This window comes from Aulonocara sp. 'chitande type north' Nkhata Bay, linkage group LG3 (genome assembly GCF_057382095.1).
Source record: "Aulonocara sp. 'chitande type north' Nkhata Bay isolate Kocher_YH1m ecotype deep benthic linkage group LG3, A_spYH_male_GT1.1, whole genome shotgun sequence".
Lineage (NCBI taxonomy): Eukaryota > Metazoa > Chordata > Actinopteri > Cichliformes > Cichlidae > Aulonocara > Aulonocara sp. 'chitande type north' Nkhata Bay.
In genome coordinates, this window is record NC_141346.1 from 24,806,793 (window position 1) to 24,819,394 (window position 12,602).

General features: G+C 41.3%; 2 protein-coding genes across 2 annotated transcripts in view; one reads left to right on the forward strand and one right to left on the reverse strand.

Moving 5' to 3' along the window:
- The window catches only part of LOC147334745 (protein-glutamine gamma-glutamyltransferase 2-like), a 31,984-nt gene extending 30,806 nt beyond the window's left edge, over nt 1-1,178 (forward strand). The window contains exon 16 of the mRNA XM_086274642.1: nt 275-1,178. Coding sequence (XP_086130768.1) covers nt 275-425 — 151 coding nt within the window. The 3' untranslated portion in view covers nt 426-1,178. The remainder of the gene's footprint in view (nt 1-274) is intronic.
- A 4,842-nt stretch (nt 1,179-6,020) lies between these two features.
- Nucleotides 6,021-9,999, reverse strand: LOC147334746 (protein-glutamine gamma-glutamyltransferase E-like). The gene is made up of 5 exons (XM_086287408.1): nt 9,613-9,999; nt 8,416-9,520; nt 8,036-8,190; nt 7,603-7,736; nt 6,021-6,648 (listed from the first exon to the last, which is right to left on the reverse strand). The coding sequence occupies exons 2-5, from the start codon at nt 8,486-8,488 to the stop codon at nt 6,498-6,500; spliced, it is 513 nt and encodes a 170-aa protein (XP_086143534.1). The 5' UTR covers nt 8,489-9,520; nt 9,613-9,999; the 3' UTR covers nt 6,021-6,497.
- Nucleotides 10,000-12,602: the final 2,603 nt, after the last annotated feature.

The window sequence follows — 12,602 nt, forward strand, 5'->3', positions numbered from 1 at the left end:
TACAGTGCTATGTTGTTGGTAGTGCCACCAAGTGTTGTTCACCAATAAATAGTTCCAGCTCACAATTCCATTTTGCATAAAGATAAAAATAAAAAGAAACAGTATGCTAATCCTAATTACTGCTTACAGACTGCTTTTGTAAAGAGTTTAGCTAAAGCTAGGCAACCGTTTTCCTTTATTCCCCCCCCAAGCTAAGTTGGCTTAACTAGCCTAGGTTCTCATCCAAACAGGGCTTGAAGTAAAATAAAAAATAATAATGTTTTTCTATTTACAGTGACCTGGGTGAGGTAGAGCCAAAGGCCACACTGAAGCTCAAGATTACCACGACTCCCTACAGAGCTGGACTGAAGACCGTGGTTGCTGACTTCGACTGCAGCAGCTTCAGAGACATAAAGAGCTCCTGCATCGTTGACGTTAAACCATGAAGCTCTGGTTTCATTTACAGCTCCCTCTGTGTTTCTGTTTCTTTATTTAGTTTAAACTGGGATAGATTAATCTACTACACCTTGTTATAACTATCATCCACAGTAACGTTACTATCCATAGTCAAGGTTTTGTTTGTTTTTTTTCCCACTGGCTGAGATATAATCAAGTAGATTTTTTATTTCAAAGATGCAAACTGCCCAACATTTTCGGGGATATGCTTTGGGACTAACAGTTACCATAATTAATAATTAATGAGTAATGTAATCATTTTAATAAAAGAAGAGGGAGAAAACCGATTTCCTGATATTGCTTTGTAGCTTTTCTCTGTTTGTGCATTAATTATTATTGGGTTTAAATGATTGTGGGAAAATTATGAAGCTGTATTTTGTAACATGTTATAAACATTTATCTCATCTCTGTAACAAATTTGAATATAACGGTGATGAACCGAAACAACATTTTAGGCTGGAAATTTCACTCCAGATTATACAACTAAAAGCTTGAGAGGGAAATGATCCACATTAGCAGAATAAAAAAATATTATGGAAATATTCTGGTGAGCAACAATTTGATCCCAGTGCTGTTTATGGACAGTCCAGTGCTAATAACAAATTATTGTCCTTTGAATGCAAATATCATATCTGTAGTTACCATTTAAAAAAAAAAAAAAAAAAAAAAAAGCATATTTAAATTCAAAGACCTCTGTGTGTAATCAAATACTCAAAAACAATGTAATGGGATATATTAAAGGTAACAACAAATAAAAACAGTGTTTCTCTTTATTGTCTTATATACATTCCTAATTCCCAGGATACATTCATGGCCTGTTCTGGGAACATCACTTTTTCCATAGTTTAATTAAAAATTAACAAACTGTGATGACGTTTCACTCAAACGCAAGTTTTTTTTTCTTTAAGGCTAGTACAACAATTTATCTGTTGGTAACCAATTAAAATAAAATATATTTTTGTCTTTGTCATGGTTTGCAGAGTGGCAGGCAGGAGGTAGGACCCAAAAGCAGGATTCATAAACGGGGAGTAAACCAGGGGCGGAGCGTGGGGGTGGCTTACTGGGCTTAAGCCCGGGTTGTTTTGTCAGAAGCCCGGGGTCTTTTGGAGTGTAATTTTTTTCATAGTTAGATGCCTGGCTGACAACTGTATAAAACAAAAAGTACACACAATATTCGAAGCACATAGTGCACACTGTGGGAATTTGCGACTGTGCGTGAATCCCCCCTGATATTGGTATGATCCGAGCTCAGGCACTAAGCGACTGAGCGAGGGGGCGGGGCAGCTGCTGCCTGTGAGTGCGCTGTTGGGGAAACGGAGCCAGCCATACTAAGGAGAGCTTAAGTTTGAGCAGGTACCAAAAAAAATCATTCGTACTGTACAAATAATGTAAATATGACGGTGCATCACGAAAGATTGATATCAAACTGATCACTTGACCCATATTACGTTACTTGCTCTTCAAGTGAATCAACAAATGGCGAAATGAAAAACCGAACAAATGCTATTTTTTTTTAGAGTCTTAGCTTACGTGTGTTTATTTCATATTTTCAGTTCTTACCCTCCCCGACTAAATCGGTTTCAGTTATGTACTGAAATATAAGAATGGACATTAGAATCAGAATCAGAATCAGAAAGGGGTTTATTGCCAAATGTTGAGCAGGTTTACAACATCAGGAAATTGCTGCGGTGCTTCAGTGCAAACAGTGTCATAAGTTGGGCTTAAATAGACATGAAAAAATAAAAGTAAGAATAAGAATTAAAAGTGCTACGTAGAAAGATATATACATGAGATATACATGAGATATACATGAGAATAAGAATTAAGAGTGCTACGTAGAAAGATATATACATGAGTGCAGGTGGTGATCAGTGCCAAAAATGGAATGATGCAGTGAACACAGCGTAGGGTCATGTGTTAGTGGTGGGAACAGTCATACGGTTATTGTTCATGTGTCCGACAGCAGAGGGGAAGAAACTGTTCTTATGGCGAGAGGTTCTGGTGCGAATGGACCGGAGCCTCCTGCCTAAGGGGAGCAGGTCAAACAGACTGTGTCCAGGGTGAGAAGGGTCAGCTGAGATCCGAGCTGCACGCCGCAATGTCCTGGAGGTGTACAGGTCCTGCAGAGATGGGAGTCTGCAGCCAATCACCTTCTCAGCAGAGCGCACAACACGCTGCAGTCTCAGTTTGTCCCTGATAGTGGCTCCAGCGTACCACACGGTGATGGAGGAGGTGAGGATGGACTCGATGATTGCAGTGTAGAACTGCATCATCGTCCGTGTTGGCAGGTTGAATTTCTTCAGCTGCCTCAGGAAGTACATCCTCTGCTGGGCTTTCTTGATGATGGAGGTGATGGTGGGCTCCCACTTCAGGTCCTGGGTGATGGTGGTACCCAGGAAGCGGAATGAGTCCACAGAGGTGATGGGGGTGTCAGTCAGGATGATGGGGGGGAGTGGGGCTGTGTGCTTCCTGAAGTCCACAATAATCTCCACTGTCTTCTGGGCATTCAGCACCAGGTTGTTGTGGCTGCACCAGGACACCAGACATTCAACCTCCCTCCTGTAGGCAGACTCATCCCCGTCCGAGATGAGCCCAATAACGGTGGTGTCATCTGCAAACTTGATTAGCTTGACAGACTGGTGGGTGGAGGTGCAGCAGTTGGTGTACAGGGAGAAGAGCAGAGGAGAAAGAACACAGCCCTGAGGGGAGCCGGTGCTGATGGTCCGGGAGTCCGAGACATTCTTTCCCAGCCTCACGTGCTGCTTCCTGTCCGTCAGGAAGTCAGTGATCCACCGGCAGATGGGATCAGGCACATTCATCTGGGAAAGCTTGCCTCGGAGATGGTCTGGAAGGATGGTGTTGAAGGCTGAGCTGAAATCCACAAACAGGATCCTGGCGTAGGTTCCTGGGGAGTCCAGATGCTGCAGGATGAAGTGTAGGGCCATGTTGATGGCGTCGTCTACAGACCTGTTGGCTCTATATGCAAACTGCAGGGGGTCCAGGAGGGGGGCCGTGAGGGTCTTGAGATGGGAGAGAACTAGGCGCTCAAATGACTTCATGACCACAGATGTCAGAGGGTTAGAGGGTTCTTTCAAAGAAAAAACTCAGGTAAATGTTATTTTATATATTATGCTTTGTATGCTGTTCAGTATATAGAGGGGGAGGAGGTGGACAACAAGTACAAGTACCTCGGGCTGTGGGTGGACAATAAACTGGACTGGTCATGCAACACAGAGCACCTGTATAAAAAAGCCCAAAGCCGACTGTACTTCCTCAGGAAGCTGAGGTCTTTTAACATCTGCAGGAAGCTCCTGAGGATGTTTTACCAGTCAGTGGTTGCTGGAGTACTTTTCTATGCTGTGGTGTGCTGGGGGAGCAGCACAGCAAAGAAGGACTCATCCAGGCTGGGGAAACTGATCAGGAAGGCTAGCTCTGTGGTCGGCATGAAGCTGGACACTCTGGTGACAGTGGCAGAGAAAAGGACACTAAAAAGAAAACAAAACAAAACTGCTGGACATTATGAACAATGCTGGGCATCTTCTGCACACGGCCATTAACAAACAGAAGAGTCTGTTCAGTGACAGGTTGGTTCTCCCCAAGACAAGAACCATCCATCCATACATGCGTTTGCACCTTTCGTCCACACGTAAACGGCGTTTTTGGTCACTGAAAACGGAGATTTTTAAAAACTCCGGGCAGGGTGGATATTTTCTAAAACTCCGTTTTTGCATTTACGTGTGGACGAGAAAAACAGAGAAAACGCAGCGTCAAAGATTTGCGCCTTTTTTTGACGTCACAGTGTGCGCCACGTTGTTGTTTCGGTGAAATGAATTTTTACAATACTGTTAATTCTACTCTCTGCAGTGTTTAAATGCTTACATATACACACAGTTGCTGTCCCTCCACACATACGACTCGGTTCTGCTTCTATGCCCCAGCTTTGTTTACTTTTTCCCACCGAGGCTTCTAGACTTCTGATTGGCCAACATTTCTACACGGTTAGGAATATAGCGCCACCTGTTGCTTTGGCATGTTCCTAGCAGCGTTTTCCTTCATTTCTGCCTTTACGTGTGGACGGGATTATTTTTTAAAAAGAAAATTTTCCGTTTTCAAAAATACCCGTGTACGGTATTTTCTCGCATAAAAGAAAAATCAGCAATGTTCAACATGCGGACACCACGGCGCCAGCTGCTCAGGCCCAAGGCTGGAGCCGAACAACAACTCCCTGATAACGACTGTGTGATGACTATTCTTCCCATCCCATGCAAGGCCACCTGGGTAGGCTGGCAGACTGTTTACTTAGCCTGATAGAGCGAAGGACACTGTCTCAGCTGAACTCTGGACACGCACACACATACACTTACACTGATAAGCACGCACTCATCCCCCTCCCTTTCCAAACGCCTTCGATGCTTGTTTCCTGTGGAAGACGGCGGGTCTGTGTGCGGCGCTGGAATGGTTGCGCTGTGCAGGACGACTGCTGTGTTTCCTTCGGATTACTCCTCACCCCCTACCCAACCCCTGTGGCTTGTCACGTGCTCCAATGTTGTGATGTGGACATTTATGTGCTCTCTGTGCAGAGGAGTTTTTGTTTCCTGTTCTCATGCTGTCCTCCCATAGGTGCCCAGCGTGAGGAGAGGTCTCTTTTCTTCCTCTTGTACTTTTCCCATTGTTGTGTACTTTCAGTGTTTTTTCTGTAACGCTGCCGATCTCCGACTGTATTCCCATGTGTGTGTGTGTGTGTACGTCGGGGGGGGGGCCTCCTATTCCTCTGCGGGGCAACCTGCATATGGCCAATAAAACATTCATTCACATTAAAAATTGAATTGCTAGTATCTCATAAAACTCTCCTTATTGTTTAGCTAACAACCTGTGGCGTTGCCTGAATGAAAGTGTCAGGTAGACAGACACAAAATGTGACAGCAGACGCAAATATTGAGGTCCAACGGTACATGATGGAGCCAAATATTGGAAGGCTGGAGGACCCCCTTAAATATTGGGAGAGACAAAAATATGTCTACCCTCACTTATACAAGTTAGCACTGACATACCTGTGTACCCTGCCTCATCTGTGCCCTGTGAGCGAGTGTTTTCAAAAGCAGGGGAAATATTGTCCAAAAAAGAAATCGCCTACGACCTGCCACAGTGGAGAAACTGTTGTTTTTAAATAAAAACCAATTCTTATACAGTCACATAAAGTAAACACAGAAGTGTATGTGTATGGAGGAAATTATCTGTTGTTATACTTGCTTCTGCTTCTGATACAGCTCACACTACCCTGTATCCCTGAGCTGTGCAATCATCATCTACAAACTTCACTTGGTTCTTTTCAGGAACACAGTCTGCAGGTTTCCCAGCATAAACCTGCATGTTCCAATCATAACTGTTCCAAATTATATGATAGTCGTGATTTACCGGGTGTGAGTGTTTGCTGCTGAGAGTGTGGGAGAAGGGCACAGAGTGGAGGTGGTGCACCTCAACCATATGCTTTTGATAGCCATTAAATCTGAACATTATTTATTGAGATGGAGAAATTTATTTATTTATTTGACCCATCATGGCAGAACAGAATCCGAGTGGTGACAGGATTTAGGACAGGAGATGGGGAGGAGGTGGTCCATCACTGTTACTCAAATTTGTATAAGAGATGAGCTATATATTTAGAACTTGTCATAAAATACAGCTTCATAATTTTCCCACAATCATTTAAACCCAATAATAATTAATGCACAAACAGAGAAAAGCTACAAAGCAATATCAGGAAATCGGTTTTCTCCCTCTTCTTTTATTAAAATGATTACATTACTCATTAATTATTAATTATGGTAACTGTTAGTCCCAAAGCATATCCCCGAAAATGTTGGGCAGTTTGCATCTTTGAAATAAAAAATCTACTTGATTATATCTCAGCCAGTGGGAAAAAAAACAAACAAAACCTTGACTATGGATAGTAACGTTACTGTGGATGATAGTTATAACAAGGTGTAGTAGATTAATCTATCCCAGTTTAAACTAAATAAAGAAACAGAAACACAGAGGGAGCTGTAAATGAAACCAGAGCTTCATGGTTTAACGTCAACGATGCAGGAGCTCTTTATGTCTCTGAAGCTGCTGCAGTCGAAGTCAGCAACCACGGTCTTCAGTCCAGCTCTGTAGGGAGTCGTGGTAATCTTGAGCTTCAGTGTGGCCTTTGGCTCTACCTCACCCAGGTCACTGTAAATAGAAAAACATTATTATTTTTTATTTTACTTCAAGCCCTGTTTGGATGAGAACCTAGGCTAGTTAAGCCAACTTAGCTTGGGGGGGGAATAAAGGAAAACGGTTGCCTAGCTTTAGCTAAACTCTTTACAAAAGCAGTCTGTAAGCAGTAATTAGGATTAGCATACTGTTTCTTTTTATTTTTATCTTTATGCAAAATGGAATTGTGAGCTGGAACTATTTATTGGTGAACAACACTTGGTGGCACTACCAACAACATAGCACTGTAAGTTAGAAATGTTTCTTTTCTTTTGAAGACTGGAGAAAAAAAAGAAAATTTAGATTTGTTTGGAGCACTAAAATATGCAGCATGAATCAAAATCTGAAAGTCTTTTGTGGCCACTTCAATTCTTTGAAAAAACACAACTTTAATCAAAACAAAAGGCTACGTATACAAAAATGAGTAGTTAATGGATTATTTCTCTCGTTATTTCCTTTTTGAAGATTTTTAATTCATTTTCTGTGGCAACATATCAGACACGTGGCAGACAAACGATGGCTTGAATTAAATAAGTTAAAGTTACAAGAAAATTTCCATGAATTTGTTTCATCTTTACACAAGCATCAATAGTTTATGGTTTAAAAGTGTTGTTTTAAAGATATTTTACATAATGAGGTTACTGCATTAACATCAATATTAAACCAAATGAAAATGAGTGAACTGGCAGAGTACAAGGAAAATAAAGAGTTTTTTTTAACCAGTATTATTGAACCGCTGAGATGATGAAATGAAATCTGACTAGAATCAATATTTGTTTTTGTAACTCTCACATAAAAAGCAAATTACTGTTTCACAAAAAGCATCTGGTTGAAGATGGGAAATATTATCATTAACTCCAGACAATCACATTGTTCCTTATACCCTGTGATTGTAATGAGTTAGATTGTATGTTAAGTCTCAGTACTGACCTTTGTATATAGTCTGATTTAAAAAGGCCACATCCAATGACTGTCAGGGAGCAGTTCCTCAGCCTCTCATTGAGCGGGTTTTTAAATTCCACCTCCAATGTCATTTCATGGTTCACATGGACTGGATACAAAACCTAAAAGAAGCACAGATATAGTACAGCATTAATGTGCAGCAAATTATAGAACAAAGTCCAGAATTTTCAGAATCTCATAGAACCTGTTCATCAACTGAGTTCAGGTGACGCTTTTTTGACTGTCAAATAACCAATCAGCAGTTATCGTTGTAAGGCCATGCCACACAGCCAGTCTACCGTATACCATGAACACATACTTTGTTACCAAGTAATGACATTAGTTTGAATCTGCTTTCACTTCCTGTGTTATAAAATCACGCACGTCCTTATATTACACACAAAATTTGGATTTTAATGACCTTCATGGAGATGACTGGTTGCTCTAGGGTGATGTTGGTCTCAGTCTGGTAGTATTCATCACTGTCACTGGCCACTGCTGAAACCTTTATGCTGTCGTAGTTCACCATATATTTACTGTAATCTGCAAAGGGGATCTGGATAGGTATGGCCACATCTGTAGGACATACAGTGAGAGGCAGGAATGTGAGAACTGATCCAGAGATTCATGGTATCATCAGGAAACTTTAATTTCTTGTTTCTTTCTAATTTCTTTCATTTCTGAGACTTGGGGTGGAGTTTGAAGTAGCAGCCTCAAATCATAGAAATCTATATCATTTCTTTTTTTTCTTTTCAAATAAATTACAATGCTGACCAAAATTGTAAGATAAGAACTGCAGACCTTGTCCAGACAGAAGTGTCACGTGCTGCACTTTGTTCAGGATGTTGTCCGCTGGATTGCCGTTGTACCTCATGGCCTGAGCGTTGACACGGACAGACAACACCTTATTGGTGTGATCCTTACTGCTCAGCTTGAGCCTCAGTTTAATGTCCTGGCCATTTATCGCCTTGGTCTCCTGGTGTTGAAGTTACATTGAAAGTTATGTTGAAACCAAGCACACCAGTGTTTTTCTTGTGACATTACCAATAAGTTTGATGTGTCACATGACCCTCTTCCTATTGAAAAAAAACAAAAGTTGTATCCAAGATGGCCGACATCTAATTGGCCACCATGGTCACCACCCATCTTGAGGAGTTTGTCCCCTCACATATACTAATGTGCCACAAACAGGACTTTAATATCACCAACCATTCCCACGGTGTATCCATATAAATGGCCCACCCTGTACATCAGTGTGACAGGTTGAAGGACTACTGCATATAAAACTGTTCAGTTAATACTAATTCATATCAGTTCATATAAGGACAAATAATGTAAATATGGTAAGAAAATGGTTAAGAGGTTATTTTTTCATGTTATATTAATGGCTTTCATGTTACTTAAGAGAACTGCAATCTATACATCACTGATCGGCTAGTAAGCCTTTTCTTGGATCGATTTGTAGTGTCTCTATTCTCCACTAGGGGGCTTTCGCGCGTTCTCCTCACTGCAATAAACGACTGCACGAGAGACGCAAGTCATAATCACTCTCGTGATTCTTTCCCCCTGTTTTCAGGGGTGTAACATCAGCCGGGATTCCGCACAACACTCCCCTCCATTCACCTCGTGAATGTACACTCTCCGCTCTCTTCCCAGCGAATCCCAGATACTGTCTTAAAGTAGTGTAACAGTGCTCCAATATAATGTTGTACCTGGTGGGGCAGTCTATATGCTGTCTATATTTAGAAAGTTCATGGTTTAGATTTGCTCTGTTAGAATCCCCAAGGACAATTGTGAAGGAATCCAGGAATTTTCTTTCAAGGGTGGTAATCTGGTCAGCCAGTGCGTTGTTTGCATTGGCCTGAGGAGGGATGCAAACTCCAACCAGCATGAAGGAACAAAACTCCTGCAGTGAATAAAATGGTTTGCAGTTGATGAAAAAAGTTTCCAGGTTTGAGCAGCAGTATTTCTGTAACACTGCGACATCAGTACACCAACCTTCGTTGATGTAGAAGCAGACTCCACCACCCTTTGTTTTCCCTGAGAGCTCCGCTTCACGGTCCACCCGATGAAGTTGTAAGCCCGGCAGATTTCGCTCTGTCCCCCAGGCAGCCTTGGGATATTCTGATCACTGCCTGGTCCATCTTATTGCAGTTTAAAGGCAACAACTCAAACATGCCAAGCCTGTATTAAAAACTGTGAAGAAGTGGACTAACGCAGCAAAGCAGGAACTGTAGGACTGTTTTGACTGCACTGATTGGACTGTTTTCGAAGCTGCATCTCAGCATCTGGATGAGCTGACGGACACTGTCTGACACTGAAAGGCTGCACCATTTCCAGGGTCAGCAGGAAGGGCTGGCCACGCCTAACAATCAGCTGCTTTCTTGTAATTTCAATGGTGCGATGAGCAGTGTTGTTAGTCACGCAGTGAAAATTCACCTTGTTAATTCCTGCAACAAAAAACACAACATGAGTACAAATGTAATTATCTTAGAGAGCCACAAAAGCAACTATAAGTATGACATGAAAAGCCTTTGTTAACTGGCAAGCTTGAAATTTTACAGGAAGTTATAATTCAGAAATGGTAGTGATGACATTTGAGTCACAGGTTTCTTATCTTACTGTTTTTAACTCTTCTAGGATTCAAAAATATTCAAATTATCTCAAAAATATCTCAGTTTTGATCATAAATTCCTCTGCAATGACCTCTTTTTAAGTTGTTATTTACTTCCTGTTAGTGCCCCTTTCACATATTGTGGGCTTTTGAAAACTGTGAAAAAATATAAAATAGTTAATAATTTTCAACTATTTTCAAACATCTGTGAGAACAAGATGATTTTTTTTTTTTAGAGAATCAACAATTAGCAATCAATATTCACAAATTACTAAATTCCACTTTTAAATCAACCCCGGTGAACTTTCATTTCTCCCGTCACCACCAACTGGTCGGAGCACATAGCTGCCCCTCCCCGATCCTGGTTCTACTGGTGGTTTGACCTTAAGATGACAGTTGTTATGATTTGGCAATATAGAAATAAATACAAACAGAACTGAATTAAATTTAATAAAATTCAGTTGAACTGAATTTTATTAAATTTTAATTCATTTCATTGACAGTTGGACAGTAATTAAAATTGAAGTTTATCTGTTTAAGTAGAAGTAGCTGAGCTGGTTTGGTGATATGGTTGTTTGTCATCTGGTATTCATTCTTAGAGTATCAAACTCATCTGGATTCATTTCTGACTATATATTTTAACTATCAGGAAAAATCTCTGAAAAAGTGAAAATGTACCACACACCACGCCTATGGCTTTAAGCCTGATGCCCTCCAGATAAACACCTGCTGATGAAAGCCAATTGATGGGGCGATCGTGGCTCAAGAGTTGGGCGTTCGTCTTGTAATCGGAAGGTTGTCGGTTCGAGCCCCGGCTCCGACAGTCTCGGTCGTTGTGTCCTTGGGCAAGACACTTCACTCATTGCCTACTGGTGGTGGTCAGAGTAGGCACCACCAGAGGGCCCGGTGGCACCAGTGTCCGGCAGCCTTGCCTCTGATAGTGCTGTGGCTACACTGTAGCTTGCCATCACCAGTGTGTGAATGATTGTGTATAGTGTAAAGCGCTTTGGGGTCCTTAGGACCAAGTAAAGCGCTATACAAATACAGACCATTTTACAAGCACAAAAGGCTTTAATCATTTTTTATTTTTTATCAATTTATATATTTTTTTCTCTTGGTGGACTAATAATACAGTAGTACTGTGTAAAAGCATTGAGCTACCTGTAGTTTCTTTATGTTTAGCTAGGAAAAAGGGAAATATGTGCATTGAATTGTGTGAAAACGTACAAATCGATGAAATAGATGATATAAGGCATCAAAAGGGAAGCAGGGATTTGAGCACCTTCCCCTGCCTGTACCCATCAACAGTAACATTTACATTTTACTAAATAAAAGGATCTGGCTTGCATCAGTCACATGATGACCATAAACCAATGCTCACCCTTGATGGCAGAGGGCGCTGGTTACGAGCCGGGAACGAGCTCGCAAAGAGTATGCACATTTTTTGTGTACACGTTGTTAAGTTTTCTTGTGGCAACTGACGAATTGAAACAAATGAGCACACTGTGTGTGCAACAGTGCAACAAAACATTAGCCGTACTTTTATTAACTGCACAAGTAGTGGTGGTCATTAGCCGCTAGCTAACTGGATGAGGGTGTCATGGCTCTGTAGCTCTGTCCATCAAAGTGACACCAAAATGTCACTGTATGCACACGTGTGTATGTGTGCATGTTTTATGTGTATAGATTTTTTTTGCTACATTGTTACCCTACCATGACCACCCATTTGTTTTTCCCTAGTAATATTCCAGTTTCAGTTCATTTCCCACAGTTTTTTAAATCTGTTGCCTTATGGTTCCAAGCACTGTCACCAATCTTTGCATTTTATTATTATCTCATAACACTTGTTTAATCAGCTACCATTTCTCCTGTGCACTTTTTAATGTCTACAGTCTCAGATCAGCACAGCCCTGCCCTCCAGCACTATCAGCAGCAGGAGCAGCAGCAACATTGTACCCATCAGGTAACACATATGCTACGTTTGCTTTGCATTGTCCCCACCTAATGACAGCGATATAGCATAATGTAATTCCATATTAGATTCTTGATGAATGTGGGTCTTTCATATTCAGCCTGGTTCTCTGTGCCACTTTTTAACTTTGAACACCCGCCCCTTTAAACGTCTGTGCACAGCACTGGTGTGTTAGGAAAAATTGGGCCTCATTTACTAACATTTGTGTGGGAACGTTCTTACCCTGTGCAAAAAATAAAAATATGCCACCATATAAAAATACTGTCAGATTTATGAAATGTGTACAAACCTATTTTGCTCTCAGCACCGTGCGTAGGTCAGTAAATTTGAATTGTTTGGAACCAACAGCCTTGTTGAATCTGTATACTGCCCCACAGCAATTTCTCTCTATAGCAACACGTT

What these genes read in the sequence shown, in the direction of transcription:
- LOC147334746 (XM_086287408.1), bottom strand. Translation starts at nt 8,488, where the DNA reads ATGAGGTACAACGGCAATCCAGCGGACAACATCCTGAACAAAGTGCAG. An exon ending in GACACTTCTGTCTGGACAAG is followed by an intron (nt 8,191 to 8,415) that starts GTCTGCAGTTCT and finishes TATGTCCTACAG; the next exon opens with ATGTGGCCATACCTATCCAG. An exon ending in AACCAGTCATCTCCATGAAG is followed by an intron (nt 7,737 to 8,035) that starts GTCATTAAAATC and finishes TGCTTCTTTTAG; the next exon opens with GTTTTGTATCCAGTCCATGT.